General features: G+C 46.1%; 2 protein-coding genes across 6 annotated transcripts; one reads left to right on the forward strand and one right to left on the reverse strand.

Annotated features, from left to right (window-relative positions):
- Positions 1–57: 57 nt before the first annotated feature.
- ANKRD54 (ankyrin repeat domain 54) lies at positions 58–13361 on the reverse strand. 5 transcript variants are annotated; one of them, XM_086887429.1, is made up of 9 exons: positions 13061–13361; positions 12701–12748; positions 8246–8344; positions 7731–7802; positions 7278–7325; positions 7035–7159; positions 6048–6155; positions 5328–5398; positions 58–2042 (listed from the first exon to the last, which is right to left on the reverse strand). In XM_086887429.1, the coding sequence occupies exons 1-9, from the start codon at positions 13332–13334 to the stop codon at positions 1910–1912; spliced, it is 978 nt and encodes a 325-aa protein (XP_086743555.1). In that variant the 5' UTR covers positions 13335–13361; the 3' UTR covers positions 58–1909. The 5 variants fall into 5 exon arrangements, with proteins under 5 accessions (XP_086743555.1, XP_086743557.1, XP_086743556.1 ...); XM_086887431.1 differs by having other exon boundaries at positions 1890–2026; XM_086887430.1 differs by lacking the exon at positions 58–2042 and adding an exon at positions 3459–3638.
- Positions 13362–13401: 40 nt separating this feature from the next.
- Positions 13402–23210, forward strand: EIF3L (eukaryotic translation initiation factor 3 subunit L). The gene is made up of 13 exons (XM_086887434.1): positions 13402–13728; positions 13809–13857; positions 13964–14174; positions 14770–14849; positions 15103–15164; positions 16476–16545; positions 17261–17334; positions 18197–18368; positions 18627–18781; positions 19567–19737; positions 20679–21176; positions 22152–22232; positions 22971–23210. The coding sequence occupies exons 1-13, from the start codon at positions 13696–13698 to the stop codon at positions 23007–23009; spliced, it is 1695 nt and encodes a 564-aa protein (XP_086743560.1). The 5' UTR covers positions 13402–13695; the 3' UTR covers positions 23010–23210.
- The last annotated feature ends 148 nt before the right edge of the window (positions 23211–23358 follow it).

Consider the following 23358-nt stretch of genomic DNA (forward strand, 5'->3'; position numbering starts at 1 on the left):
TCCCTTTTTCTGTGCAGAGGCTAACTGAAGAGGGAGGCCAACAGCGCTGGGAATTAGTTTTCTTTTTTCATTCAAGTCCTTGATGTTGCTTTCTGCACTTTGAGCCTCCCTTGCCTCTATCCCTGTTTCTGATTTTTCCACCTCTCTCCTTTCCTGGCAGCTGCCACTCCTCTACGGCAGATGTCTTTCAGAAATGTGTCCAGTGTGCCTTACCCACCTTCCCGGGAACAGCGAGTTCTGCAGCCACCCTCTGCACATGATGCCATGGCTGCTGGCCAGCTCACATGGCCTCATCATTTCTTTAGGTGAAGATTCATTCCACAGCCCAAAGCATTGGAGGGAGAAGGGAACAACAGTCAGGAACAATGGCACAGCTGGATGCTGCCTGCTCTTGCCTAGAAACAGCTGGGCTGTTGCTCACCCCTGAACCTGCTCCTCCTGGTCCCAGCTTGCAAAAGGAGAAGATCAGATAAGGACTGACTGCTGCACATTGGGGTGAAGCCCAAAAGAAATAGGACAGAGAGGTCAGGGAAGTTCTTGGGGAAAAGGTGCATTTAGCATGGCAAGTGGCTGCAAACCCTGGGCCTCTTCACTAAGCTCTGCCTGGTGCTAAGCCCCAGTTTTGGGGAGCACATGAGCAGGAAGGGCAGGTGCTGAGCCTGGGATGAGAAGGCTCTGGAGCCAGAAGCGAATTCCTGTCTATCCAGTACCAGTGTACATGCTTCAACTGGTTTCTCTGTTCAGAAGCAGGGGTGAAGCAAGATGTCACATCCTTGATATAAGTCAGGTTTAATTAAAACTGAAGGAGTTTGATTGCTGCTTTCCACGCAGCCTTCCCTCCAGACTGATTGGCATTCTGCAGTCTCTGCTCCCAGCTTCTTGCCTTAATTAATGACTCTTTTCTCTTATTTTCTATCCTACTTTTCATTACTCAGGCTGACAAGCTCATATTTAACTCTGCAGGGGCTGGTTTGCCCACATCAGTGCAGTGCTGCTGTTGCAAGATCTGGAACAGGATAGATGAAATGGGAGAGGTGTGAACAGGTCAGAGCTTTGCATCTAGTGGCAAGCACTAGCTCTTCTCTGTAGAGTAACTTGGTCCTGCCAACTGTGTGCTGATTCTGGTGTCTGGCATCTCCCTGGCAAGTGTGACATGAGTCTGATATCATTGGGAGGTGTCAGACCCAAGTGCCAAGAAGCTCATCCTGCTAACTCCATGTGCAAATCTGGCAGCCCTGGGAATTCTGGTTATTTGCTTTTGGGTTTAGCTGCTGGTTGCTAATCTATGACCAGCCTTAGCAGGCTGCCAGCTGATTATTTTAATTCTTCCATGTGCTCTCTTCCCCGCTCAGAGATTTCATTAAAAACCCCAGAGGAACACTGTTTGCCATACCTCCTTTATCATCTTCCTAATCAAAACTTGCTGATTCCTCCACCTAGTCACCCCATGGGCCCTGGCCTGGGGCTGCTCCCCAAGGCTGGCCAAGGTGCAATGCATGAAGAAGGCATCTTTCTGTAAGTATCTTTCAGTGATGGAAGAGATCTTTGCTCACAGAGTGAGCAAAGGAAGCAGATGAAAGGGTGAGAAGATTGCCCTAAAGACGCTTCATGGGGCTTCCTTAGCAGCACAGATAATTGCTGTGCTGGATTTGAAGTCTGCTAGAAAGGCAAAGGTGGAAGAAATAAATGAGTTTAGCTGTTGGAGATTAATTATTTCGGCTGCTGAACAGCTGAACAAATTCTTGATGTTCACACACATTGCAGTGTGTGCTTTGCATTTGATTGAGTGGGTGAAGAGGCTGCTCCAGTGAAAGGTCATTTGCTTAGTAACATCCATGCAGCTTTGCTGGGAGGCCTTGTCGGGACTGTTGCTTCTGCTATGGCTCCTCTGTGAGACACAAGCAGGCTCTCAGCTGTTCACTTGCTTGAGGCAGATCCTCAGTCTGGCTGGTTTTGGCTGCATCCTACAGTGCAGGAGCAGCCTCAGAGCCAGGGAGGTTGCTGCTGGGTTCAATGGCTGGAAATACTGCAGATCACATGCTCTGAATTAGGAGGGGAAGCAGAGTGTATTTGAAGGTCAGGTAGTGGTGAGAGGGAATCAAAGCCTAAAGTCCCAGTTGATATCCCAGTCCTGAGTACAGGGACTAATCATTGCTCATGAAAGGATCTGGGGGTGCATTTGATGGTGTAGGACAAAGAAAATGAGAAGTTTGGACTGATTTTAATGGCAAAATAAATAGCAGAGAGAAACCTCTCATTTTCCATTACTGCAGCAGACACCTTTGGGAGATGCAGAAAACTGCTGCCAACCTCATGGGTTGTGAGGGGAAATCTGGCACAGGAAGCAAGGCCAGAGAAAAGCTGCTGGGAGAAGCTGAAGCCTCTAGGCTAGAAGCATGAAGAAAACCAGGCAGTATCAGTCAGTCAACAGCTCTCAACACAGTGGAAAGCCATGTTTCTAACTTCTCTAGAACAGTTTCTTTCCTGCCCAGCACCTAACTCTCATTCTGGGTACAGCTACTGAGCATGACAGGGTAGTTAAAGCTCTAGGTATGACTGCCTGATGGAAAGAAATCTAAAGCTTTTCTCCATCCAGTGCCAAACACGTGATACGGCTCAGGGCAGCCCACAGCTTCAAGCCCTGAGGCAGGAAAGCAGAACTGACTGTGGTTTATTCATAGAATACAATTCCTGCATGATACATTTTTTTCCCCCACTGAAAACCAGATGCACTTTTCTCTTTCTTATCTGGTGTTACTGCTAAAGCAGTGGCAAAACTTCCTATAGCCATTTGGTTTTTTATTGCCTCTCCTAGCACTGTGGAAGCAGTGCTGCAAAAGAAGCAAGACAACTGCTCCTGGCTGGCTGCAGCACCCCCATCTTTCCCCTCTGTCAGGAGCTGTTAAGATATAACCCAGCACCAGGCAAGACAAAAGCCTGAAGAGCTGTGGACAGCATCACGTGTGCTGAGGCTAAAAGCTTCACTCTGAGTTTCAGCTAGATGTGTTCCTGGGTTTGAGGTAAGCTTCTAAGAAGTGTCTACTTAGAGACAACATCAGCAACTGAAGTAACTGCAGGGATAAAGAGCATTTTAGCCACGTGCTCTTCAGGCACCTTAATGGTCTCCTCAGCAACAAGGCTGCTGAGGGCAGAAGCACTGGCAACTGAGTGTATGTGGACATCAAGACTGGGTTGTTAAGACAGGAAGAAACAAGTTCAGTAAAGACTGGGCATGAAGGTCACCTGCTGGAAGTTCTCTGTCCTGCCCAGATGTCCCTCCCTATCCCCTCATCCTCCTGTTGTCTCTTCACAGCACAGCCATTTTTTTCGGCATGGGGCAAGGCATGATTTCTGCCACTGGGCAAGGCTGCTTTTCCTCTCTACAAAATATCTTCTGGCTTGAAGCACTCCTGCTGGGATTCTCTTTCCTCTGTTTGTACGGTTTCACAGCAACTACCTAGATTTTAAATTTGGATTTATTGGCTGTGGAAGTCAGGATCAAATAAAGGTCAGCCAGCAACCCCGTACTTCGATCTTCAAACAGAGTGGTGTTTGAACTCAAACAACTTTGTGTTGTCACTTCTGATTTGAGGACCAGGTATGAGAGTAGTGGTTAGTCCAGTGCTGTGCAGTGGGGCCTGGAACACATGTAAAGAAAGAGGAATGGGCTGCTCTGAAAAAAAGAACTTGGCTGAGGAGTTGTAAAGGGCTGACAGGATTTTATTGTAATTGAAAATACAAAAAGGTCATATTGTCTCCCACCCTCTTGGCATCCTTCCCATCTAGCACATTATAATGACGTATCAATATTCACAGTGACAGCTCCAGCCCAGCCATGAGACTGTTGCTCCCAGCTCTGTCCTCCAGCAGCCCACAGATGAACCCACCTAAAAGCCATGCCTATTTCTGGTATCTCAGCTTTGAGCAGAGATCCACTTAGCCTCTTCCTGGACAAGAGGCAGATATCACAGCACATGCTGACCTAAAGATCTCTGAAGAATGCTCTGAACTGTGGCTGCTGCATATTTAAGCTGAATCCTAATAATAAACTCTTTCAAACCAGCAACTCCCAAGCTGTGGGATAGATATGGCTACCATGATGTGGTACACAGGTGGGAACTCAGATTACTATTGACATGTTCCTGCCACCCTGTTACTGTTGGTGCCCTATCAACAAGATTGCCTAGATCCCTGCTCCACAACAAAGCAACCTAAATCTTCATTGCTAACCACAGTGGGCAGAAGCAAGAGAGCAGCAAGAGCATTTCCCTGCATCTTTCACAGCTGCATCACTTCAGGCTCCCAGCATAAGCCATAATTCATTTCTCACACTACACTTAAGGTTCTCCTGTCACAACTGGACCTCTTGCCTGAGACTGCCAGTAACAGGAAACACAAAAGTTTAGCAAACTTTTTCTAAAAAAGTTTTAAGTTTTAGCAAAAAAAACCTATGGTGGTTTTTTTTTTTTTTCAAGATGTAGATGTCTGACTAGAACTGTGTTAAGACTGCCACCCTCCAATCCTTATTCTCACATGATGGCAGCTCAGACCTGCTAGCTGTGTACCTGCTTATTTTTTGCAAGAGTTAAACAGCAAAATTAAAGCACTAAATTGCAGCAGACTTAAAAAATGTGTTCAGTGAAAGGTGTTACTCTAACCATGAAAAACTTTGTATCCCACTTGTAACCAGACATATTCTCTGCCCTCTGACAGCAGACTCTGGGGAAGGTGAGGATTTAAGCCTCAGTGCACCTTTCTTAAGGCAAAATGTTTGCTCAGCTTCTAGCGTGCAGAATTAAATGTGTGTTCTTCTCATAGCACAAAGCCTTCTGCTGTTCAAGGCATTCACTTTCTCCCTCATGAAGTTTTGCAGTATGGAGGTGGTAAAAGGTGCCTGTTCCAAGCATTTCCATGATGCTGGCCAGCTGCTGAGTGCACTAGTCAGGGCTGATGGCATGGCTGCACATGGCATTGGTCACTGCCTACATTGAACTGACACACTTGGGAGAAGGCAAAATATCTCTGGAAAGGGTACCCTATTCATTGCCAGCCCAACTGGTAAAAAGTAGAGCAGCTCTTTTATCCCAAAGTCACAGCTGCAGCATTCTTGTCTGTCGCCTTTGTTATGCAAAGCCTGCTGCCTCCCCGTGGGGCAGCTGTGGCAGCAGCAACAGGAACAGCCTGAGCACCACTGGAGAGTCAGTCTGGCAGGAATGGCTGCTGGCAGCAATGTTTAGCCAGCAATCTGGGAAGCAAACTTCAGCTTCCTTTTCTTCTCTCTAAGGCTTCTCCTGCTACTTCAGGAAGATGATTTGGCAGCCCATTACCTGTTGTCCATCTTCTGCATCTGCAGGCTGAGTGATGTGAAGCTGGCCAGGAGATCAGTAACCTCATCCACCTGACAGGAGAATACAGATGGCCATCAGGGAGGGAAATGCAGCTGTGCAGCCAGCCACCACCACAGAAGAAACCCCCATGCAGCAGGGACTACCCTTGCACTAGAATTGCCAGTAATGCCAGTGCTGAGCTTATACTAGGACAGGATCCTTTTGGTGCCAAGAACCATGCAGAAGGGCTACTATCCTCATGATCAAACAAGACAATGTGAGCTTCTCCCCATGCTTCAGGAGGTGATGCTTGACCTGCACTCTGTGTGATTTAGCCAGTCCTTAAAATACAAGCATGTTGCTACATTACCCAAAACTCTAAAAATGGTGTCAGGGCTGTTTCCTCTAAGCCTGTTTGTAGGAGCCAGTCTTTTGTAGGAAAAAAACCCAGGCCCTGCAACTCTGTGTGGCTGTGCTGATCCTGGCCTTAAACTGACTGTGCCCTCAGCCCATCTGATTGTCAGCTTCCCTGCTGCTTAGCACTGTGATGCTTTCTGCACTTTGAATTTTCACCTAAAGGAGTACCATGAGTCATCATGTAACTTGCCCACTCGACCCAATGTGAGCAATAACCGTGCCTTCAATGTCCCACTGCTCATGCAATTGCATTCTCCTAAATGCAGGAGTCCCAACGCAAGTCCCAAGCTCAACGCTGCCTACCTGCTCCTTTGTGCTAGTCATCTGTAGCCTGGAGCAGAGGTCATCCAGCTGTTCCTTTTGCTCATGCCTCCCCAGACGGTCCAGGTATTCCCGCAACATCTGGATAATCTGAAACAAACAGGCGTAAGAGGCAAACACTAGAGAGCTGCACCAGACTGGGGTGTTTTGACAGGAAAAATTAAATTGCAATTAAATTGCCAAGCACCCAGCCTTGAAGCTGCAGCACATGGTAGAGTACATGATCCTCTGCAGAGTAGAGACAAACCCAGGAGAAGCAACTACATGGCACTAATGGCAGCATCAGCATCCAGTGAGTCACCAGAGGTGTTCACCAGTCACAGATGGAGTAGCTGAGATCCTTGTGCCTGGTTAAGAACAGGGAAGAGAGACAAGCCCAGCTGAAGGTCTAGCCCTGAAAGCACACAACTTTTCTTTATGGCTAGTTAGCTTCCCTCACTGAGAGGAGCAGGGACTTCTAATTCCAGTAGGATCTGCTTATGCATAGAGGATAAAAATCCTTGTGTCTCTGTGGCTCCTGAAGTGAGGCCCATGCCCCATGCATTTGCAGGCCCAGGAGTGCTTTCCTATTCCATGCTTCCACATACCGGAGCAGGGTAGACTGTGCTAGGAATACAGAGCATGTGTACACCACAGCTACAGTCTCGTGCTGTGGTCTCTCTCCTGCCACAAGGCATCTGTCTTACATCATGGTTGAAGAGAATGCTCCATACAGCTCAAGAGTTCAGCTACTCAATGCATCCTTAGCTTACCAGAGCTCCCTTCCAAGGGAGGCCCTGGAAAAAAAAATTAGTTAGAGGCTGGGAAAAAGGAAGGTCTCCGAAAACAGAAGTCGAACTCTTCCCACAGCAGTTCAGAGGACAGACAGACATTTAAGTGCAGTTACTAAAGATAGGCATTTAAGTAAAGGGTGCAGGAGGCTGCCAGGAGCTGCACCACCTTACCAGAACATAGGACTGTTTCTTTTACCTGCTTCACTTCAAGGCGTACAGCCTCCAGGCTGTGGGAGAATCCTTCCTGCAGGATATTCAGCTTTGATTTAGCAAGGTGCAGTGGGGTTCTGCCAGCTCGATCCAAGGCATCAACTCTGGCCCCTGCAAGATGCACAAGCAGAGACAGTGGGGTCTGCCATCAGGATTTGGTGTCCTTGGGAAGTATCAACAGTGCAGGAAGGATTATAACAGGCTGTAACTGTTACAGAGGAAATGTTACCTCCGCGCAGTAGGGTGGTGATGACAGGAACGTGGTTCGTGCAGGCAGCTGGGGAGGGAAAACACAGAACACACAACTCAGAGGTACAAACAAAAATGAGTTTCTGCTCAAACACAGGACTTGCAGCTTCCCAAAGGGCTTCTTTGCCAGGGGAAAAGAGGAATGGCCCAAATGCTAAGGTAACCTCCCACTCAAGCCTGGGTACTCTAGAACAGATCTTGCACTCCTTGGGGCTGGCAGAGGGAGGGAAATCAATTTTCTCAAACCTTTTCTTTGATTCTAAATCTTTGTGAGGAGTGAATCTAATGAAACGCAAAGAGTCCCTCCTAGGTCCTTAAATTTGGGGATGCATTCTGTGAGGCACAGGCAAGAGGAAGGTGGAGAAGAAAAGGAACAGTAAGGAGGTTCGCACCTCACTTCTCTGCATGCAAAGCTCATCTGTGTGGCACTTACCCAAGTGTAAGGGAGTATTGCCCAGCCCATCTCTCTGGTTTGGGTCAGCCCCATGGTCCAGAAGCAGTTGGACTACAAACAAGGAAACAGAGCCACATCAGTCCCTTCCCTTAGCACCACAGGTCAGGCCCACATGGGTCACAGGTCTATGTGGCACCACCAGGCTGCCTCATGGGGGCTTCTGTTCAGCTCATTGGCTTCCTTACTGAGACAGGGACAGGGGTTTGCACAGCATTGCAGAAGGACCCAGCACAAAGCCATGAAGTGCCAATGCTCCTGGGCTCCCTGATGCAAAGAACTGGGAGGAAGGACACCCTCCAGAACAGCCCTAGAACTGGGAGGTCCTGCTCCCCCTCCAGCAGGCAGACATGGCAAGCCCTGGGGCCAGAACTGGCAACTTTGACACGAAAGGAACAGAAACACCTCTGACAGGTGCTGAATCAAAATAAAGAGCACCCTTCAAAATCCCTGCCCCAGAGAGGTTGGAAGACAGAACTCCCCACCCCCCCACTCACCGATGTGATCGTTGCCATTGCAGGAGGCAAAGTGCAGGGCTGTCCGGCCTTTGTCGTCCGCAGCACAGGGGTCTGTTCCGTCCTCCAAGAGTTGCTGCACTGACAGAACCAAGGAGAAGAAAGCAGGTGAGCTGAAGGGGCACCTGATCAGAGAGGGGGAATGCTATCTGCTCTTTTGGGGGTAGATACATGTACTATCAGCTGCTAAGCCATCTGGACTTGAACCAGTACACTAGCTCAGCAGAACCAGCCTAAGCAGCATAACCTCCACCCTCTGATTCAGCCTTCACCACCTTCCACATGTTGCCATAAAAGATAAGCCAACAGCTCTAACGGCTAAAGATCCACCTAGCCAAATTTTCAAGCTCCAAGGACAATCAGCAGCACATACCTAGAGAAGAATACTAAAGGATAGGAAGGACATGGGGCTAACTCTTGGTTTTAGTCAGCTGCATCTCCGGCACTTCCCAAGCTAGAATTAGCATGCTGTGCTTACTACCCCTCCATGGGCTTTCCCTGTGGATTTACATGGTCATTTTATGCACTTGTGTAAACTTTTGACATCAACATGGACCCCTGGTCAGACGTTTCACAGTGTAACCACAGGTAGTGAGAAAAGTCACCTCTTCACACCTGTTTTGACCATGCCCCTTCCTAACCAATGGTGACTGCAGTTTGGGAAGTGGGCAGGGGAATGCACTGACCTGCCAAGAGCTGAGCAAAGAGATCTGGAAAGGGTGGAAAGATTAGGGGAATAAAAATAGCGCCTACAGAAACATGTGTTAGGGGCAACTGTAAGGGCTGTTACTCCTGTTGTTTTGAGATCATTCTGATATATTGTCTGGTGTGTAAAACAGAGCTCATTCCATAGCTGTTAAAAATGCTGACAGGTTCACTATATTTTGAGATCTTTAAACGGCAGATTTTTAAATTTTTTTTTAAAACAGATTCTACAATAATCAAGACTGTTTCAGGCCACTGAAAGTCAGCATTTGTGTCAGCTTCCAGAAAGTGAATTATAGACACCTTTGAATTTCATCTTGTACACGTCCTACTTCAAAGTGTGGTACAGAACTGAAAGAAACACCTAAAAAGATGGAAGTGGCATTAACATGGAATGTTTGATACTTCAGAATAAAGACAGGAAGACTGACAGTGCCCCAGTAAGAACCATTAATAACTTTAGCTAACCAAAATAACTTTAGCTACTCTTCCCCTGAACCAAGTAGGAATGACATAACCTTTCCACTCAGTGCCACCACAGGAAACAGCAAAGATATTCACTTGTTGATGAAAAATAAATTAATCATAGCACACTTCCTCAAGTTGCAGAGTAAACAAAACAAAAGGATTGTAAACACAGGAACCTGTCTATCAAATCCAAGGTGGATTGAAACCAAGACTTCCATAAAACTGCATTCTTTCCTCTTCCTGTTGGAAACAATGTAACTTTTTAATAATTTTAGTTAGTGGCTTTAATTAACTTTGATATTAATTGCTTTAATTAATCATAATCTATATATATATAAATTAATTATAAATAGTATGTGATTCTTATATTTTTCTTAGCCAGTATTTAGCAAAGTTGTCATAACATACTTTTGTAAGAACACACAGCTTGGAAAAACTACTGAAACTTTAACTTTTGATAAACTAACTCTGATAGGCTTCAATGAACAAAACCAGAGAAAGATGTATGGTTGAGGTTAGACATCTGGAATGTAGAATTTATGGACCACAAGGACTTTGCAGAAACCAGAATATAAGAAAGGGGCTAACAAAGATTCAGTATATGTGTTGGAAAGTCCCTACCAGAGGAAAAAAGATACTAAAAAGACTAAAAATATGGACCAACTAGCATGAGAAGTGAGAAATCAATAACCCATAGAGGACAGAAAACTAATTAATAAAAGAGAATTATGTCATTTATAGCAAACGAACATTAATTTTGTTGTTTGCAAGGAAGTGTAAGTGAGGAAGTTTTACATCTGTGTCTTGGTGGAGGCCAGAATTTTGTGAGCCACATAAATCCCTCCTGGTCAACAACAAAATAACATCTCACACACTAACATTAAAAAGAAAGTGTTAAAGGGTTTATTTACCCCAACAATTTCGGAGGATTTGGTAACAATTTACTGCTGACCCAGGTGAGACAACACATTTGATGTTCCACACACTTACAGGATCAAGAACTTTGGTGCACACTGAAAGACTTTTTTTCAGGGAAATTTTTCAACCCTCTGATCCAGGTAAGTTCAAGGCAAAAACCTCAGGGAGTCTCTTAAGACAATACTGAAGGTTTAAAAATATATACCTAATCATAAGCTTGCACTCTCTAGCATAATACAAATAAGAAAGTGACGATGTAACTGGCTATTTTCTATTAAAAGTAAATGTAAAACTCTATAAGCAAATATAAATGGAATTGTGTTTGAGCCCCACTGCCTAACTGGAAAACTGTAACTGTAAAATTATATAAGTGACTATCAAAAGGTGTGGTTTGAGTCTTCACCCTCAGTTTTGCTCACAAATTAGTCAGACACAGTGCTGCTTGCACAAAGAGCCACGTTGTGGAAGGGCTCTGCTCAGATAATTTTGTGCTTGTTAAAGCCTATGGCATTTGTCAGTGCTGGAAAATGTGAGCATGTGGTAATGTGTGTTTGTAAGTACAAATTAAGTTCGTATGAAAATTCATTTGCTGTAAGAGCGTTGAAGCCATTCTATGTTTACTGCGAATTTTAGGGCATTTGGTGTGTACTAAACGCTCGATTTTCAGTAATGTAAATTGTTAAATTTTTGACTTTGACTTTGCTCAGAGATCCCTCTCTGGCGTTAGCACAGCGGCTGCTACTGCGTCAGTGACTGGAATTGTATTTGTGTGCACAGAGCGCTCTCTCGTGGCGGTTTTAGTGATTGCTGGAATTTTTATTTACTGTGGGTTTTCGTTCTCCAACCCGAGAAGAGGAGGAATATTCAAAAGTTCACATTTAGGTTGTATTTTGCAGCACTGCAAAGAATTTAAAAGCGATTCTTTAACTTGGACACAGTTAATAGAATATTGTATTCTCTGGTGGCCAGATTATCTATTAGATATTCAAGAAAAATGGCCAGTTCATGGTATTTTACACCAAAATGGTATTTTAAAGTTGATGTTATATTGCCAAAATAAAGAGAAATTTAATGGCATACTATACATAGTACCTCAAGCACTCGTGAGACAAGTAGCCAAAGATAAACACAGAGAAACATATTGGGGAACAGAAGCTATTAGAAATAACTTGAAACATTAAGTAATAGTGTAAAAACACCACAAATCAAAAGTGCAGTCAATAAGTGTAAAATATATTCACAAAACAATCCACAGCCCTACAAAAGACTACAAAAAGAGGAAACTGTCTTGGAGTTTATAGGCAAATAGATTTTTCTGAGTTACCTTGACAACAGAGTTCTTGATACCTACTGGTTATAACTGACACATTTTTTGGATACAAAAATGTGTATATTCCATATGTTTGGGAGCAAAGCAAGAGAAGTTACCAAGACATTGTTAAAAGAGATAATACCCCGACTTGGAATTTCATTTGGAATGAATGATTTATGATATCTTAAAACAAGACACAAGCAAAATTTTTGCATTTTAATGTCTTAAGTTTTGCAAGATATTCAATGATTTAAGTGGAAGTAATCTTAAAGGAAAATTAAGATCACTTCCAACGGGGGGAATTGTTGGAAATGTCAGAACTTATTGTTAATTTTAGTTAATTGTTTTGATTACCTTTTAATCAATAGTTTAGTCATAGTCAATAAATATTTAAAAATTATGGATAGGGTGTTATTCTTCCATTACTCTTAGCCAGCATCTAGCAAAACTGTCATTCAGTTATTTTTGTATGAACACAGATTGCAAATCTACTAAAACTTTAAGTTTTGGTAAACTAACTGATATGCTTCAATTAACAAAGCCTGAGAAAGATGTAGTGTTGAGGCTGGACATCAGGAAAGCAGAATTTATGGACCACAAGGGCATTTTGCAGAAACCAGAAAGTAGGAGTCCAGCTCTGGCCGTGGTTCTAATCTACTGGGTTGTGTTGCCTCATCATACAACGTATGGCTTAGATAATCCTAACTTTTCCACCTAAATCAAAGCATTATTCTCTTGCTGCTAACAACTGGGCAAAAAACATACCAAATCAGCAGTGCTGATTTAGCTCCAGGCAAATGGAAAACTAACACTATGAACCAGGTGCAGTGAAAAAGTGAACACAATAACCAGCCCCACTCTGCTCAGAGAACAAATCCGGGATTTAAAAAAGCATTTTCTAGATCTGAAGCATGTAAAGCATCCTGTCCACAAACTATCTGCACCCACTTCCTCCTCTCCTAAAGCAAGAGCCTTTGAAGAGCTATACAGCTCTTCCAAGAAGAGGTCCCAAGTGGGACTGAGGGAAGCCTTACCTGTGTCCAAATCATTGCTATTGGCAGCTTCACGCAGCCTTTTCAGAGCTATGGAGAAAAGAAAGCAATTATGGACAGCACGGAGGAAAAAGGCACGTTTCCCTACTGAAACATTCCATCCCGGTGCTCGAGCGCGGGGCCAAACCACGCTAATACTCCAGAGAATGGGCAGATCAAGGCACCAGGTAGGAATCGTTCTCCTCGTCTCCTCCCGCCGCCGGCCGCGGGCCCGCCCTCTCGTGACGGGCACCCTCCCCCGGCAGCACCGGGGTGCCTTCCCCAGCCGCCCACCGAACAGAGCCCACCTCCCTCCCGAAGCCCCGTGAGGGGAGGGGCTGTTCCGGAGCGCCCGCCGCTCACCGTGGGCCTCCTTGCCCGTCGGCCCCAGCCGACGGTGGAGACGGGCGGCCCTGCGGAGGCGACGGGCCGGGATCTTGCCCGCGGGCTCCTCCCGCTGCCACAGGACGTGCAGGTAACCGAGGGGTGCGCCCGGTCCCAGTGGCGGTAGCGCGATGTGCGGCTGTGGCTCTGACTCTGACTCCGGCTGCGGCTCCGGTCCCGGTCCCGGTCCCGGTCCTGGTCCCGGTTCCGGCCCCGCGCCGGGAGCCCCGTCAGCCCCACCGCCGCCCTCCATCCCGTCACGGCCCGGGCCGGAGGGGGGCGGGGCGTCACCATAGCACCGGGGCGGGTCGCGTCCTTTCGACCAATGGGAGGCGATAGAACTCGTGCATGCAGCCAATGGGGAAGGAGCGGATGAGAGAGAGGCGGGGCGGGAAGTGGAGGCGGTGACCAGGAGAGCCTGACTGGCAGTTATTTTCGCCAATCGGATAGAGAAGAGAGCCACGGCCGGCCTGTGACAGCTCAGCAGGATGAAGACAGGCAGTTGTTTTAGCCAATAGAAAGGCTCAGCCGCTCCTGCGCCCGCCCCACCTTATGCCCGAGCCGCGCCAGTCCCGTGTTTCCGCCCGGAGCAGTTTCCGTGCCGCGCCGCCGCCATGGCCTACCCGGGGGAGGACTACGACAACGAGGTGCGGACGGCGGGGTCTGGGGGGCGCGGGGGCCGTGTCCGGGCTGTTCGCGGGGATTCACTGCTGCCCTTTCCCCACAGGGCGCCTACGACCCTTACGCCTACTCCAACGACTATGATATGCACACGGGTGAGTGTGAGGGCCCCACGCGCGCCCCGGGCCTGCTAGCGCCCGGCTGGGTCTGCGGGCCCGGGCCGGGCCGTGAGGCGGCTGCCTCACTGCTGCTTCTCCGCAGGAGACCCGAAGCAAGACCTGGCCTACGAGCGCCAGTACGAACAGCAGACCTACCAGGTGATCCCCGAAGTGATCAAAAACTTCATTCAGTATTTTCACAAGACGGTGTCAGATCTCATTGACCAGAAGGTGTACGAGCTCCAGGCCAGCCGTGTTTCCAGTGACGTTATTGACCAGAAGGTGTACGAGATCCAGGATATTTATGAGAACAGGTATATTACTACACTTCCAGCAGATGGAAATCACTGTTTTAATTGTGGTGCCGTTCAAAGGAAAGGCTGACTACTACCTGTGCTGTTACAAACTTGGGCTTTCTCTGAAACAGGTTTGGTTAGTGTGGGAAAAAACCCCCCCACATTTCCAGCCCATTAGGCTAATGTAAATATACATGAGTTGTGATCTGTCTGAAGGGAAGTGTCAGCCCTGGCCTAAGAGGAAGGGAGGCTGCAAAAAGGGATCTCAGTGGTGTTTGTTGGGCAGTTTGCAGAGAGCTGTGAGGTAGCTTTGTAGCTTTTGTGTCTCTTCCCAACAGCTACTTCACTCTGGCTTGTAGCCATGTCAGCTTGACATAGAGGGAATGTGGAAGTGACATTCACATCTGTTTCGTGCCTGGGGATAAATTGAAGTTTCATTGCTTAGTTTGCAATTCTCATTCTTTGCTTCAATATTGGATTTACTAACAGGGGTTGGTGGTGCTGCTTAGCTTTGACCAAGTCCAACACCTCTCTCTGTTGTCATCTCTGACTCCAGCGCTGTCATACTGAGTGAGAAGTGGCTTCTCATACCACATGTGTGTCTGTTTTTCAGCTGGACAAAACTGACAGAAAGGTTTTTTAAGAACACTCCATGGCCAGAGGCTGAGGCCATTGCTCCTCAGGTTGGAAATGGTGAGTCTTCCATTTTCCTTTGTGTTGTCAGAGAGAGAAGGAACTGAATCCCTCCTGATCCTGAGTTAGCAGGTGCGCAGCTTTGTTACTGCCTGACTCAGTTGCCTTTGTTCACTCTGACAACTCCTTCAGCAGATGCCTGGCAAGAAGCCAGACTTGAGCAAAGTGTCTTTTAGTGTCTCCCTTTATTGTTGTGGCAGGAGGCTAATAGGCCTTGTGGCTTGCTAATGTCCTCTTCTGTCGTGTTTTCCAGATGCAGTTTTCCTGATACTATACAAGGAGCTGTACTACAGGCACATCTATGCCAAAGTCAGCGTGAGTGTTTGCCCTGTGTCTTCTTGTGGGTTGCATGCTGGTTTCTCTTTGCCAGCAAACTTGACAAGTCTTGCTGCCAGTACAGTATCAGTGGTCCCCTTACCTTTCCAAGGCAGCATTGGATGGGTTTATGAGCTGCAAGTCACATTGATTTTAGGAAAACTTAAAATTCCTGCCTTTTCTTAGTTTAGTAAGGATTCACTGTGTACTGAAAAGCAAGAAAGACTTGATTGTCCATCTGAGGCTTGTTAGCTGTCTCTTCAAGCTTGGTGGTGATGAGTGTGCAGGTTTCTCTGGTAGCTCAGGTGAATCAGAAGATGATCTGAGTGTTCAGGAGACTCTGTTGCTAACAGCAAATGTAATGGTGAGTGATTTAGGGAAGAAGGGGGTGTTGGAAAGTAACTGAATTTTTCTGGTTTTTGCTTATTTGTGTTGCTTTGTAGCTTCTCTTCAAATGAGCAGGCAGTGAGAAGCGGTGTCACAAGAGGAAGGTGCATTATTTGTCATTAAAAACCTCACGTGGGATCAGAGTGCCTTGTGAAAAGGGAAACATGGCTAGCATAAAGGATGGAGAAGAAGGAAATGAAGGGAATAATGCTCAGTGAAACAAAACAAACTTTGCATTTTTTTTTAAGCTGCTTTGGAATCAGTGAGAAAGTCATAATACTTGGTTCTTAAAGGAAAAAATCTCAGCAGATGCATGACTTATGGGTAAATAAGTAATAACTGCAGTTTTACTGTGGACCAGAGGGTGGAGAAATGGGCACTTTTAAAAGGCTGCTGTGTTAACCCAAGCCAGGCTTCAACAGGAAAAACTGGTTTCTCAAGATGTGCTGTTAGTAGTTCTCAGACTTGGTGTCTCCAGCTGAGACAAGAACCAGTAGGTCAAAATGTTTAGAAATGATGTCCAGAAATAGAATTGTTGATCTATTAAGGCTTCTTGTGAGCAGAGAAGGAAAAAAAAAGGTAGTAGGAAGTTCTTGAATCTGAATAGCAGAGGAGAACAGGGGAGGTTAATGCAGAATATTCATAGGAGGTTTAACTGCTCAGCATCTTAGGAGAAGCTACCTCTACAGGAAATGTCATCCCTGTTTTGTGGGACAACAGTGCTACAATTTCAGGTTTTCTGTGTGATGCTGGTGGGTGTCCTGGCTGAATACTGGCTCTAGCACTCCTGAACTAGATCCTTTACCATTGTGACTGTCCTTCTTGTGCTGTTACCCATGACTCCACCCTGTTACCATGCTGTTACCATGAACTCCCCCCTGCCCTGCTTGAAATAAAGCAGACTCTGCTGACTTCTCTTTGCAGGGGGGGCCCACACTGGAGCAGAGATTTGAGTCCTACTACAACTACTGCAATCTCTTCAACTACATCCTCAGTGAGTCGCTGCAATTAATTTCTGGTTTGTGAATTTTGGAGAGAAAGATCGGATGGAGAGGGCAAAGCTGAAGAAAGGTCAGAAGAGCTGCAGTGTTTATAAGAGCTTAATGTTTATAAATCTTTGGGGGAAAGGTAGTTTATAAGCTCTCTCCATGTTTGAATTTGTTGAATGAAGAGCAGTTTACATCCATGAATTTAAAACCACAAAAAGCAGGAAGAGTTTCCAGTGCTTTCTGAAATACTGTAAAGAGTAAAACTTACTTAGTTTTCTGTCTTGCTGAGAACTGCTTCACCTATCTTTATAAAAAGTAAAATGAAGCAGTAAGCTAAAGAAAACTTGCAGTGTTTCACAACTGTTTACTGTTGTCAACTCCTCTTGGAACAAATGTTAGTGTTTGTGACTCTCTGCCAAACCTCATGTGGAGAATGGATCAGTTAGGATAAACCCCTGCAATCTGTGTTTTCTTGAGAGTTGATGCTGCAGAGCAGTGACACTCAAGAGATTAACCCTTCGCATGTTCACAGTCTTTGAAAGTGAAAGCAGTTGAGGTAGTCAAAGCTGCATATCTCAGCCCTACTGGAAGCTTCATCCATCTGCTGCTCCATCTCCCATTTCAGGGAAATTCTTGTGTTCTTTAATTTGTCTATTTCTCCAGTTCTGACAGTACTCTTTCTTGCTGAAGGTGTTAACCCTCTCATTTGTTCTCCTGCAGATGCTGATGGCCCTGCTCCTCTGGAACTGCCCAACCAGTGGCTCTGGGATATCATTGATGAATTCATATACCAGGTATGTGATTATAAAACTGGACCATTTCAAGGTGGCCTTGCCTTTATTAGTTGTATAAATTTTCCATCTCTTCCCTTGCTGTGATTTCCATAGCAAGGATACTGTTGCAGGTTGAAAATCTTTGGTGATCACTGTTACTCTTGTGTTACCAGGTGGATGAAGGAGTTGTAAACGTACAGATTTTTAAGTTACAGAGTGCCCTTTAGGGAGTCTTGAACTTTTGTGCCTGTTTATCTTTCAGAACAAAATTCCTGTCTTTTTTAACCATTAGGGCCTTTATGCATGCATTGTGAGATTGATGACCTGATTTGAAATAAGCTGTGGTCTGAGATCTTGACATTAAGATTTTTACACTGAGTGCAACAGTACAGATCACAAATGCTATTGGTTTTTCTCTGTAGAGAATATATTCCCATTTCTGTAACTTTTTATTATAAAGTTGCCTGGAATTCCTCAAGTGTTGTCTTGTCAATCTTGAGAACAAAAGGGACATGTGCATATAGGGGAAGAAGATGTGTGTATGCAAACATACAATAAACAATCTTATAATTTGGTCATTCTCTTTTCAACCTGTTCAGACAGCAAATTTGTGCTTAGTTGCCTTTCCTAATTGTTTAAGAGTTTAATTTTCTGCTTTGATCTGTCTCCTGGCCTTTCCCTCTGTACTGTAGAACTTTTTAGGTGCTTTATAGGTGATATAATCTGCCATTTTGATTTCCATGTGATCTCAAACGAAACTTTTTTTCAATGCAACTTGTAGTTTACTGTAATGCAGTTGTGTCAGCAAGTTGTAAGCTTAGTGCACTTAGCTGAGCATCTCCAAACAAGCTGCACGTCATTGAATCTCTGCTTTCTCCTGTAGTTCCAGTCTTTCAGCCAGTACCGCTGTAAAACAGCCAAAAAGTCTGAGGAGGAAATTGATTTCCTTCGTTCCAACCCCAAGATCTGGAACGTCCACAGTGTTCTTAATGTGCTGCACTCTCTGGTCGACAAATCCAACATCAACCGACAGCTGGAGGTCTATACAAGTGGAGGTGAGCTTTGGGTGGTGCCAAGCAGCACTGGTGTCTGTGCTGCCTTGCTTTGATTTGATCCAAGTCTTAACTTTATTTGGGAGCTGCATCAAACCCATGATCAGTGGATGGATTGGCTGGGAATTGGTTCTGTTAGCCTTAGGTGAGAAGTACCAGTGATTACATTTCAGGCCTTGCTCCCTTTGTTTTAAACAGAAAAGTATTGAAAGGGAAGCTTGCTTCCTTGGAGGATGGCACTGTGGTTCCTTTTTTCTCTAGGTGATCCTGAAAGTGTGGCTGGTGAATATGGGCGCCACTCCCTGTATAAGATGCTGGGCTATTTCAGCCTGGTTGGGCTGCTGCGTCTGCACTCCCTGCTGGGAGATTACTACCAAGCCATTAAGGTGCTGGAGAACATCGAGCTCAACAAGAAGGTACTGCAACATGCATTAACCCTTCTTTTGCAGTCTTCCAAATGTCTCTGTTCAAGCATGCTGGTGAAAAATTGCTGTACTGAGTCTTCCAGCTGAGGAACTGTTTGTATCTGCTGTAGTTGTCAGGAGTTTGTGGCTGAGCACAGCTGGAGCTTTGGCATTAAATCAAGCCATATGATAATGGCTGATGCTGTTGCAGCACAATTGCCCAGTTTTTTAGGAGGTTTGCCGTGTTGTGCAAGGCAGTGTTGTTACAGAGAATACTGCTGGAGCTGCAAGTGGTAGTGCAGTAGTAACTACCGGAACACGCCATTCTGACCTTTGCCAGTGGCTTTTTCTTGTATTTTTGGCTGCTGTTCTCACTGTGCCTGATTCCACCTAGGCTGTTTTTGCCTTAGAATTGAGTGCTTCTTGTGACCATTAAAAGTTCAGCTGCTGTGGGTTTGGGCCAAGGCTTGGCACAGATCTACATACATACTGTCTGGCACAGGATGTGGAATGAAATAGGGGGAAAGGGAACCGACCAGAGCAATGCTGGGCACAGAGCAAGAGTCCTCTCCTTGCAGGAAGCTGAAACTGGAAAACATAGGAAATGGGATGATCTAATAAAATAGTGAGGAAGCTGCTGCAGGGATGGGCAAGAGGTCTGGTATGCTGAATTAACTCTCTCCTTTCTGTATTTGGGATGGGAGTGAAATCAGGATTTCGCTTCACCATGGATTGTGGCTAGCATGCAGTTTGGATTGTTTCCCCTCTAATGCAACATGTTACTCCTTCCTTCTCAGAGCATGTACTCCCGGGTGCCTGAGTGCCAGGTGACCACCTATTACTATGTGGGCTTCGCATACCTTATGATGCGGCGTTACCAGGATGCCATCCGTGTCTTTGCCAACATCCTCCTCTACATCCAGAGGACAAAGAGCATGTTTCAGAGAACGACCTACAAGTATGAGATGGTAAGAGATGGAATAACTAGACTTTCCAAAAGAGAAAGCTGCTGTCTTCTTTCCCATCCCTCCTCTATTACCTGATAGTTTATGGCTAATAGTCCAGCTCTATTATCCTGGACTTTGCTGGTGGTGTTGACTGGGGATCCTCTGAACTCCTTTGCAGCAAGTGACAGTATTTTCTCCTAGCTATGTTACTAGTTACTTTGGGCAGGGTTGTTAATGAGTATCAGCTGCTGATGATACTCTTGCTGATGCTACTTCAGGCTTAGTTGTGTTTCTGGTCCAGTGCTGCCCTTCAGGTTGCTGCCATTGTCAGATATATTTCCATTATCTGATAATCATTCACAGACATGGCTGTAACAAAGCTCCTTTTTCTTTCTACCTAAGCTGTTTTACCTTCTGATTTTGGTGCCTGTTTTACCTGCTGTCTCCTTTTTATCCTTATGATTAATTCCTAGCTCTTCATTTAGCCAAATTCTGCTGGTCTGAATTCCATGACACTTCAAAAAGTTTGTGTGTCTGTTTCAGCCATGCAACTGTCCATTTCATCCCACACTCAAATAAATCTCCTTTCTCAGTCTTTTCTTCACTGACCTCCCTGATAACTGTCCCTTGCCAGGAGATGGTTGTTAAACTATCTGCTTTCTCTTCTCTGCATGTTCTTGTACCAAAACAGTCAAATTCACTTCTGCCCCTCTGGGTTCTGCATGGCTCTGGGTGCATTTACTCTGCACCTTCCTTTTGTCCAGCCCTGTCAGCCTTGATGTGTCATTCATCCATTTGCTTTGCCCAGAGGCACTGCTTCTTTGTGCTGTCCCCCTTGAGCATTAGCACCGTCAGTGCTCTATGGAAAGGATCTTCCTCTGCAAAGTGCAGCTGCCAGCTCCCTTGGGCACCCTAAAGCCTGAGCACACTGTGGTGCTGACGGGGTCTCCTCTCTGTCTCAGATCAACAAGCAGAACGAGCAGATGCATGCACTGCTGGCCATCGCCCTCACCATGTACCCCATGCGCATAGACGAGAGCATCCACCTGCAGCTGCGCGAGAAGTACGGGGACAAGATGCTGCGCATGCAGAAGGGCGACGCGCAGGTCTATGAGGAACTCTTCAGTTACGCTTGCCCCAAGTTCCTGTCCCCTGTGGTGCCCAATTATGACAATGTGCACCCCAACTACCACAAGGAGCCCTTCCTGCAGCAGCTCAAGGTCTTTGCTGATGAAGTTCAGCAGCAGGCCCAGCTCTCAACCATCCGTAGCTTCCTCAAGCTCTACACCACCATGCCTGTGGCAAAGCTGGCCGGCTTCTTAGACCTCACAGAGCAGGAGTTCCGTATCCAGCTGCTCGTCTTCAAACACAAGATGAAGAACCTGGTATGGACCAGTGGCATATCTGCCCTGGATGGAGAGTTCCAGTCTGCCTCTGAGGTTGACTTCTACATTGACAAGGTTGGTATCTGCCACTTGCTGGCATCTGCCACTTGCTGGCTGGGAAATTCTTTCACCCAGGAAATTATTTCACTGGCAGCACTTAGTTTTGTTCCATTCTGTGGGAGACATTCCTTCTTCCTTTGCCATTTATAGGGCTTGGCTACCCACAGTGAAGTTATAGCCCTGCATAAAAAGAGTGTCAGTGCATGAAGAGAGATGGAATATCAGAGGCAGCTTTGGCAGTCAGCATACTAGAAAACAGACACTTTCCCAGGACATAGGGAGCTGCTTGTCAGTGTTCTGGGTGGTGATAATTGAGTGACAGGTAGTTTGTGTGTCAGGTGGGATTGTCCTTGTAGTGTCCCCCACATCTCTCCCTTCTTTGACAAAGCAGAGATGCTGTTTGGTCGTGTTACAGGTCTGCTTTGCACTGAAACAGCATTTAGTTGTGGCTGCTCTGGGAGGAATGTAAACACAAGGTGTGGGGCTATCACCATCTGCACTTGGAGCTCCAGCAGCAGGAAGTGTAGCAAAGAGTCTTGTAGGACTTCAGTCAAAGAAGATAGCAGTCACCATTAGGTTTCTTGCTAGGAAGGAGACCAGGTTGCCCTGTGTCTTGGGCCTTGTAGCAGACCTTGTTTTGCAAGGTCTCATGCCATGTCTCAGCCCAGCTCTCGTGACATATAGCATGACTGAAAAGAGGGAAACATGATCTGGGGTTGGAACTGTCAAACTGCTGCAAGGAACAAAAACAGAGTGTGTAAGAATGTGGGAAGTGAACACAATGTGAACTGGGGAGCCATCCCAGGCAAAAGGTGTGAGGGAAGGCAGCCCAAGGAGAACTGGATGGGTGCTGTGGGACTAGGCAGATCAGACATGTATGGTGCTGAACCATGGCTGGGGTGAAGCTCCCTAGGTTGATCCATGTGTTTGGCAGTTCTTGCTGAGTTGCAGCACAGTCCTTTTCCTCATCTCATCATGTTCTCTTCCCAGGATATGATCCATATTGCAGACACAAAGGTTGCTCGACGTTATGGGGACTTCTTCATCCGCCAGATCCACAAGTTTGAGGAGGTGAGGCCTGGGCAGGAGAGCTGTGTAGCTCTGTAGGAAACATGGGGCAGTCACTGGGCTATGCAGGCCCTTGAGGATCCACACTTGTGTGAGACAGCTGTGTAATTCCATGCTGGACTTAGCCTTGGCTCTGCAAGGCACTGGGCAAAGGCAGGTGTTCTAAGCAGCAGCTGCTGGCCTTTGAGGAATGGTGTTTTTGTGAGAAGTGCTCAGTTGGGCCACAGTGGAAAAGGAGAAGAGTTAACTGTCCAGGGATGCTGATTCCATTGTCCCTAGATAAATGTGGTGTCCCTGTCATTAACCCAACCAAAATCGTATCTCTAACTTCATAACTATGCCTCTAGAAAGTGGTCTCAGAGATTTCTGGAGCATAGATGGCTTCAGCATTGGGCTTGGCAAGGAGGTGACATTCTGTCACTGCTACACTCTCCCAGTGGAGATTGTTATGCACTGGAAACTCGGAGGGCAAAATACTGAGATGTGGGAACTTAATACAGGATTGTGATACCACTGCTACAAGTTTGAATCTTCTCCCTGCGTCTTCCTCTGCTCTCTTGGAGAGGAGACAGTTCTACTTATTCCCCTTCTGCTTGACACACTGTATTTGCTCAATTGACTCTCTTGTCAGAGAGTTGGAGAGGAAGGAGTTAAGAAGCACTGGATAAAGTCTGCTGAGGGCAACAGCAGTGTGTATCAATCACTGTGTATTTTTCTGATCTTTGCTTTTTCTAATTCCAGCTGAACCGGACATTGAAGAAGATGGGCCAGAGACCCTAATGTGGATGCAGTGCAGGCCTGGGCAGAGAAGTGGGTGGGGAGAGATTATTCTCTGTGTTGAGGGAGGGGAGCTCAGGGTTCTGGCATTTCTGGAATCTCCTGTGACTCAGAAGGTATTTTGTATTTAAATATGCAGACTTGTTTGGCTCAAACTATCCTACAAAGGACAAGACGTCTAATAAATTAGTGGAATTTTCCTGATGAGCATTTGTATTCATTTATTTTTCCCCTGTGGAAGAATATAACTGCATCTGGAGACATGGGCTGCTGCTGTTGGCTTGTGCTCTCGTTGGTTCATGTTGTTGCAGGTAGTATTAGGGACCAGCTCTGTTTATACATTGACCCTGCA

Source organism: Cyanistes caeruleus, chromosome 4, assembly GCF_971803275.1.
Source record: "Cyanistes caeruleus chromosome 4, bCyaCae1.hap1.1, whole genome shotgun sequence".
In the NCBI taxonomy this organism is placed as follows: Eukaryota; Metazoa; Chordata; class Aves; order Passeriformes; family Paridae; genus Cyanistes; species Cyanistes caeruleus.

Bases quoted from the DNA above. Each gene is read 5' to 3' on its own strand.
- ANKRD54 (XM_086887429.1), bottom strand. From the start codon at position 13,334: ATGGAGGGCGGCGGTGGGGCTGACGGGGCTCCCGGCGCGGGGCCGGAA. The intron at 7,326-7,730 runs GTAAGTGCCACA...TTCCCTCCCCAG, and splicing joins CAATACTCCCTTACACTTGG to CTGCCTGCACGAACCACGTT. The intron at 2,043-5,327 runs GTAATGGGCTGC...CTCCTAATTCAG, and splicing joins ATGCAGAAGATGGACAACAG to AGCATGTGATCTGCAGTATT.
- EIF3L (XM_086887434.1), top strand. From the start codon at position 13,696: ATGGCCTACCCGGGGGAGGACTACGACAACGAG. The intron at 17,335-18,196 runs GTATGTGATTAT...TTTCTCCTGTAG, and splicing joins TTGATGAATTCATATACCAG to TTCCAGTCTTTCAGCCAGTA. The intron at 18,782-19,566 runs GTACTGCAACAT...CTTCCTTCTCAG, and splicing joins ACATCGAGCTCAACAAGAAG to AGCATGTACTCCCGGGTGCC.